Source organism: Eleutherodactylus coqui, unplaced genomic scaffold (genome assembly GCF_035609145.1).
Source record: "Eleutherodactylus coqui strain aEleCoq1 unplaced genomic scaffold, aEleCoq1.hap1 HAP1_SCAFFOLD_229, whole genome shotgun sequence".
Lineage (NCBI taxonomy): Eukaryota > Metazoa > Chordata > Amphibia > Anura > Eleutherodactylidae > Eleutherodactylus > Eleutherodactylus coqui.
This window is the reverse complement of record NW_027101702.1, coordinates 199,173-207,500: the sequence shown is the minus strand read 5'-3', so window position 1 is coordinate 207,500 and position 8,328 is coordinate 199,173. Positions and strand designations below refer to the sequence as shown.

At 48.6% G+C, this 8,328-nt stretch overlaps 1 protein-coding gene across 2 annotated transcripts in view; it reads right to left on the bottom strand.

Annotated features, from left to right (window-relative positions):
- Positions 1 to 8,328, bottom strand: part of LOC136590883 (inositol 1,4,5-trisphosphate receptor type 2-like) — a 102,652-nt gene that overhangs the window by 3,163 nt on the left and 91,161 nt on the right. For both annotated transcript variants that reach the window (XM_066588407.1, XM_066588408.1), the window contains 4 exons: positions 4,264 to 4,350; positions 563 to 721; positions 350 to 448; positions 179 to 262 (listed from right to left, as the gene is read on the bottom strand). In XM_066588407.1, coding sequence (XP_066444504.1) covers positions 179 to 262; positions 350 to 448; positions 563 to 721; positions 4,264 to 4,350 — 429 coding nt within the window. The remainder of the gene's footprint in view (positions 1 to 178; positions 263 to 349; positions 449 to 562; positions 722 to 4,263; positions 4,351 to 8,328) is intronic.

The following is an 8,328-nucleotide window of genomic DNA, read 5'->3' as shown; positions in this document are numbered from 1 at the left end:
GCCCTAAACACCCCGGTCCTTAAAGGGTTAACCTCACTTTTACACTAGACCACAGGGATATAAAATATTTGCTCTTCTCATACCCTAGACCACTTGGTGTTAACCCCATCAGAAAGTAGAATACCCGCTCTTGTACCTAGGCCCCCGTTGGTCTATCGTGACCCGTCGTGATACTCACTCCCTTCAGCACGTCGTCCCGGTAGTCACTGTACTTCATAAATAGCGCAACTTTCCAGCTTGTGTTGCAGTTAACAGCATTCACCTGAAACATACGGAAAATGGGGGCAGACAGTTATCGCATGCTGATATGCACTGTAGTCCGCTCGTCGGAAGAAAGCCTACAAGTTACCTCCTTGCAGCCAGGATTATCCAGCAGCTCTATATTACTGGCATGAAGCGGCTGGCCGGCGTTAACTGGCATCAGGACCACCTTATCTCCCACCACGACCTGAGAGTTAGACATCAAAGCTGTTAACATCGACTACTGGAACCGCGGAAAGGTGAGGGCGCCCCACCGATGCCACATCAATGGTACATCCCGGACGAGCCCCCCTAAACTCACATTGTCTCCCTCGCTGCGCAGCTTCCAGAAGGGCTGGATGTAGAACCAGGAGCCCTCATTCCCAGCCGCATCCAGCGACACACGCATGGCGTTCTTCTCCAGCAGGGCCGGCAGTCTCTTGTTAACCGTGAGGTATTTGTTACTTTTGATGTGGAGCAACTAGAACAGATAATTAATACAATTACTGCAGGAAACAAACAAGAAGCATCACAAAGTAGCAGAGTGAATGTCTGACAACTAAGCATCTATCCATCTCCCATCCATCCATCAATCCATCTCCCATCTATCCATCTCCCATCTATCCATCTCCCATCCATCCATCTCCCATCCATCCATCTATCCATCTCCCATCTATCCATCAATCCATCTCCCATCAATCCATCTCCCATCAATCCATCTCCCATCAATCCATCTCCCATCAATCCATCTCCCATCAATCCATCTCCCATCAATCCATCTCCCATCTATCCATCTCCCATCTATCCATCTCCCATCTATCCATCTCCCATCTATCCATCTCCCATCTATCCATCTCCCATCTATCCATCTCCCATCTATCCATCTCCCATCTATCCATCTCCCATCTATCCATCTCCCATCTATCCATCTCCCATCTATCCATCTCCCATCTATCCATCTCCCATCTATCCATCTCCCATCTATCCATCTCCCATCTATCCATCCATCTCCCATCCATCCATCCCCCATCCATCTATCCATCTACCATCCATCCATCAATCCATCTCCCATCCATCTATCCATCTCCCATCCATCCATCAATCCATCTCCCATCTCCCATCCATCTCCTATCCATCTATCCATCTCCCATCCATCTATCCATCTCTCATCTCTCCATCTCCCATCCATCCATCTATCCATCTCAGATCCATCTATCTCCCATCCATCCATCTATCCATCTCAGATCCATCTATCCATCTCCCATCCATCCATCCATCTCAGATCCATCTATCCATCTCCCATCCATCCATCTATCCATCTCAGATCCATCTATCCATCTCCCATCCATCCATCTATCCATCTCAGATCCATCTATCCATCTCCCATCCATCCATCTCAGATCCATCTATCCATCTCCCATCCATCCATCTCAGATCCATCTCCCATCCATCCATCTCCCATCCATCCATCCATTTCCCATCCATCCATCTAGTCATCCATCCATCTAGCCATCTCCCATCCATCCCACATCCATCCATCTATCCCTCTCCACCCATCCATCACCCATCCATCCATCTCCTATCCATCCATCACCCATCCATCCATCTCCAATCCATCCATCTAGCCATCTCCCATCCATCCATCTATCCCTCTCCATCCATCTGCCATCCATCTCCCATCCATCCATCTCCCATCCATCCATCTCCCATCCATCCATTTCCTATCCATCCATCCATCTATCCATCTCCCATCCATCCATCTATCCATCTCCCATCCATCCATCCATTTCCCATCCATCCATCCCCCATCCATCCATCTCCCATCCATCCCCCATCCATCCATCTCCCATCCATCCCACATCCATCTATCCATTTCCCATCCATCCATCCATTTCCCATCCATCCATCTCCCATCCATCCATCTATCCATCTCCCATCCATCCCACATCCATCTATCCATTTCCCATCCATCCATCCATCTCCCATCCATCCATCCATCTCCCATCCATCCATCCATCTCCCATCCATCCATCTCCCATCCATCCATCTCCCATCCATCCATCCATCTCCCATCCATCCATCCATTTCCCATCCATCCATCCATTTCCCATCCATCCATCCATTTCCCATCCATCCATCCATTTCCCATCCATCCATTTCCCATCCATCCATCTATCCATCTCCCATCCATCCATATATCCATCTCCCATCCATCCATCTATCCATCTCCCATCCATCCATCTCCCATCCATCCATCTATCCATCTCCCATCCATCCATCTATCCATCTCCCATCCATCCCACATCCATCTATCCATCTCCCATCCATCCATCCATTTCCCATCCATCCATCCATCTCTCCATCTCCCATCCATCCATCTCCCATCCATCCATCCATCTCACATCCATCCATCCATCTCCCATCCATCCATCCATTTCCCATCCATCCATCTCCCATCCATCCATCTCACATCCATCCATCCATCTCACATCCATCCATCTATCCATCTCCCATCCATCCATATATCCATCTCCCATCCATCCATCTATCCATCTCCCATCCATCCATCTTCCATCCATCCATCTATCCATCTCCCATCCATCCATCTATCCATCTCCCATCCATCCATCTATCCATCTCCCATCCATCCATCTATCCATCTCCCATCCATCCCACATCCATCTATCCGTCTCCCATCCATCCATCCATTTCCCATCCATCCATCCATTTCCCATCCATCCATCTCTCCATCTCCCATCCATCCATCTCCCATCCATCCATCCATTTCCCATCCATCCATCTCACATCCATCCATCTCACATCCATCCATCCATCTCACATCCATCCATCCATCTCACATCCATCCATCTATCCATCTCACATCCATCCATCTATCCATCTCCCATCCATCCATCTATCCATCTCCCATCCATCCATCTCCCATCCATCCATCTATCCATCTCCCATCCATCCATCTATCCATCTCCCATCCATCCATCTATCCATCTCCCATCCATCCCACATCCATCTATCCGTCTCCCATCCATCCATCCATTTCCCATCCATCCATCCATTTCCCATCCATCCATCTCTCCATCTCCCATCCATCCATCTCCCATCCATCCATCTATCCATCTCCCATCCATCCATCTATCCATCTCCCATCCATCCATCTATTCATCTCCCATCCATCCCACATCCATCCATCCATCTCCCATCCATCCATCCATTTCCCATCCATCCATCTCCCATCCATCCATCTCCCATCCATCCATCCATTTCCCATCCATCTATCTATCCATCGCCCATCCATCCATCTCCCATCCATCCATCTATCCATCTCCCATCCATCCATCTATCCATCTCCCATCCATCCATCTATCTAACTCCCATCCATCCATCTATCCATCTCCCATCCATCCATCTATCCATCTCCCATCCATCCATCTATCCATCTCCCATCCATCCATCTGTCCATCCATCTCCCATCCATCCATCTATCCATCTCCCATCCATCCATCTATCCATCCATCTCCCATCTCACATCTCACATCCATCTATCCATCTCCCATCCATCCATCCATCTCCCATCCATCCATCTATCCATCTCCCATCCATCCCGCATCCATCTATCCATCTCCCATCCATCCATCTCCCATCCATCCATCTCCCATCTATCCATCCATCTCCCATCCATCCATCTATCCATCTCCCATCCATCCCGCATCCATCCATCTATCCATCTCACATCAATCTATCTCATATCTATCTATCTTATATCTACCTACCTACCTCTCATATCTACCTACCTGCGTACCTATCATCTTTCTATCTCATATCTGCCTACCTAGCTATCTTATATCCATTATCTACTATGTCTCTACTTTCCACCTCTCTCATTCCCTCTCAGCTATGTAATATCAAACTCCTTTTCCTCTGTGTATCACATATCCATCTAATATATCTCATATCTCTCTCTCCCTCCATATCCTGATGGTAAGGTAGGTACATCTATGGTCTCACCTGAATAACGTTGCTATATTTGACGATTTCTCCCAGTAGTTTTCTGTTCTCGGACTCATTCTGCTTCTGTTCCAGTTCAGCCGCGTGCTGTGAGGAGAAAGGAATACCAAGTCACTACCACCGCTAGCGGATATGAACGAGTGATACTCTCTGGGAACAGCTCGCCCCACAGCGGTCCAGATCTACCCTGGAGGACCTCAACGCCACCCAATCCATCCCCCATTCACAGTATATCCATACATTCCCCTCCTGAAATACTCTGTGCTGTAGGAGCTGCTGTTCCATAACCTGCGGACTATTCAGGGCAGTCAGAGAGGAAGCTGCCGGGCGAGCGGGGACAGAACACAACGGGGGGGACGGTCAGAGAAGGAGGATGGCCATGTCTACAGCGCAATCACACCGGGGGAACGAATAGTGGCGACAACTGTGGGCTCACTCTGAGCCACCCAGAAGTTGTCACTCTTCATCGCACACACGGGGGCAGCACAATATACGGACCCCGGAGGGCGGCGGTAATATATACAAGTCCACCAGCACATTATACGGAGGGCAGTAATATATACAAGTCCTCCAGCACATTATACGGAGGGCGGCGGTACTATATACAAGTCCTCCAGCACATTATACGGAGGGCGGCGGTAATATATACAAGTCCTCCAGCACATTATACGGAGGGCGGTAATATATACAAGTCCTCCAGCACATTATACGGAGGGCGGCGGTACTATATACAAGTCCTCCAGCACATTATACGGAGGGCGGCGGTAATATATACAAGTCCTCCAGCACATTATACGCAGGGCGGTAATATATACAAGTCCTCCGGCACATTATACGGAGGGCGGCGGTAATATATACAAGTCCTCCAGCACATTATACGGAGGGCGGCGGTAATATATACAAGTCCTCCTGCACATTATACGCAGGGCGGTAATATATACAAGTCCTCCAGCACATTATACGGAGGGCGGCGGTAATATATACAAGTCCTCCAGCACAGTATACGGAGGGCGGTAATATATACAAGTCCTCCAGCACATTATACGGAGGGCAGCGGTAATATATACAAGTCCTCCAGCACATTATACGGAGGGCAGCGGTAATATATACAAGTCCTCCAGCACATTATACGCAGGGCGGTAATATATACAAGTCCTCCAGCACATTATACGGAGGGCAGCGGTAATATATACAAGTCCTCCAGCACATTATACGCAGGGCGGTAATATATACAAGTCCTCCGGCACATTATACGGAGGGCGGCGGTAATATATACAAGTCCTCCAGCACATTATACTGAGGGCAGTAATATATACAAGTCCTCCAGCACATTATACGGAGGGCGGCGGTAATATATACAAGTCCTCCAGCACATTATACGGAGGGCGGCGGTAATATATACAAGTCCTCCAGCACATTATACGGAGGGCGGTAATATATACAAGTCCTCCAGCACATTATACGGAGGGCGGCGGTAATATATACAAGTCCTCCAGCACATTATACGGAGGGCGGCGGTAATATATACAAGTCCTCCGGCACATTATACGGAGGGCGGTAATATATACAAGTCCTCCAGCACATTATACGGAGGGCGGCGGTAATATATACAAGTCCTCCAGCACATTATACGCAGGGCGGTAATATATACAAGTCCTCCAGCACATTATACGGAGGGCGGCGGTAATATATACAAGTCCTCCAGCACATTATACGGAGGGCGGCGGTAATATATACAAGTCCTCCAGCACATTATACGCAGGGCGGTAATATATACAAGTCCTCCAGCACATTATACGGAGGGCGGCGGTAATATATACAAGTCCTCCAGCACATTATACGGAGGGCGGCGGTAATATATACAAGTCCTCCAGCACATTATACGGAGGGCGGTAATATATACAAGTCCTCCAGCACATTATACGGAGGGCGGCGGTAATATATACAAGTCCTCCAGCACATTATACGCAGGGCGGTAATATATACAAGTCCTCCAGCACATTATACGGAGGGCGGCGGTAATATATACAAGTCCTCCAGCACATTATACGGAGGGCGGTAATATATACAAGTCCTCCAGCACATTATACGGAGGGCGGCGGTAATATATACAAGTCCTCCAGCACATTATACGGAGGGCGGCGGTAATATATACAAGTCCTCCAGCACATTATACGGAGGGCGGCGGTAATATATACAAGTCCTCCAGCACATTATACGGAGGGCGGTAATATATACAAGTCCTCCAGCACATTATACGGAGGGCAGTAATATATACAAGTCCTCCAGCACATTATACGGAGGGGGGTAATATATACAAGTCCTCCAGCACATTATACGGAGGGCGGCGGTGATATATACAAGTCCTCCAGCACATTATACGGAGGTCGGTAATATATACAAGTCCTCCAGCACATTATACGGAGGGCGGCGGTACTATATACAAGTCCTCCAGCACATTATACGGAGGGCGGTAATATATACAAGTCCTCCAGCATATTATACAGAGGGCAGTAATATATACAAGTCCTCCAGCACATTATACGGAGGGCAGTAATATATACAAGTCCTCCAGCACATTATACGGAGGGCGGCGGTAATATATACAAGTCCTCCAGCACATTATACGGAGGGCATCGGTAATATATACAAGTCCTCCAGCACATTATACGGAGGGCGGCGGTAATATATACAAGTCCTCCAGCACATTATACGGAGGGCGGCGGTAATATATACAAGTCCTCCAGCACATTATACGGAGGGCGGCGGTAATATATACAAGTCCTCCAGCACATTATACGGAGGGCGGCGGTAATATATACAAGTCCTCCAGCACATTATACGGAGGGCGGCGGTAATATATACAAGTCCTCCAGCACATTATACGGAGGGCGGCGGTAATATATACAAGTCCTCCAGCACATTATACGGAGGGCGGTAATATATACAAGTCCTCCAGCTCTTACACTAACTACATCGGTCAGCAACCAGCAGGGGGCTTCGGGATTCGGACCCTTAACAATCCAAGGATCAATATCCCAATCCTGGGAGGAGCCTATACATGCGGCAGCGATCCCACCACCGCGCTGCAGGAATGTGTCAGCACGGAAAATGTCACGACTCCTACGCCGAAAGGTTGTGAACTACAGAGACGAGCGGCACAATGAGCCTGTATTGTGGCACCGATGCCCGCCGGCGTCCTGTGCCAGCAGGAGGTGCAGAACGGACTGTAGTCGCCATGTACCAATGTGATAATTGCCCGGTTCCTTCTCTCGTAGCGACACGTTGCAGTCTTGGCGCGATATAGCCCATCATTTCCTGGAAGAATAAAACCCCCAATCTGACGCAATTTTATTTTTCCTATTGAAATAACTGTTTTTGCGCACGTGAAATTCACAAATACCGCATCGCAATCGCACTGAAAATTGCGGGCTTACAAGTGTAAAATTGGCCGGAACGGTATCACGCTCGTCCGTGTGAATACTCCAATATGCTTTGTGTGTTAGTGGACCTCTGCTTGCCGTCAGTGAATGACCACATTCTGTACAGATCTGATGCTTCTCACAGCTGAGGATTTGCTACAATGGCATCCAGTCTACACAGATCTCTCTGCTGACCTGGTAGTTTGTTACAATGTATCAGTCTGGGGTCCAGGCCACTGTCTACAGCAGGGGGTCAAACTCCTTTCCATCGAGGGCCACATCAGACCCAAAGGGCCGACTGTAGTTGTATAGTATGGGTCGCTCACACGAGCGGATCCCTTTATGCGACAAGACCCATTACACACGCAGCAGGCCACTGGAGTGATTGGGGGGCCGCAAAAACATAGTGAGTCCGCAGGAAACCATGGTCTGCGTATTCCCCGTGTATTTGCACACCCCTTCAATGCGTTCTGTTATGCGTGCGCCAATACACAGTATATATAAAAACACCCCGGGGCGGCCAGAAAACACGAACCACGAGCAGAAGCGCTTCACGGTCACGCAAATGTGCAGCAGATGTTCACAACCAGAATGCACTCATGTAAACAAGCCCTAATAATGACCCCCATAGTGGCCAAAGTAG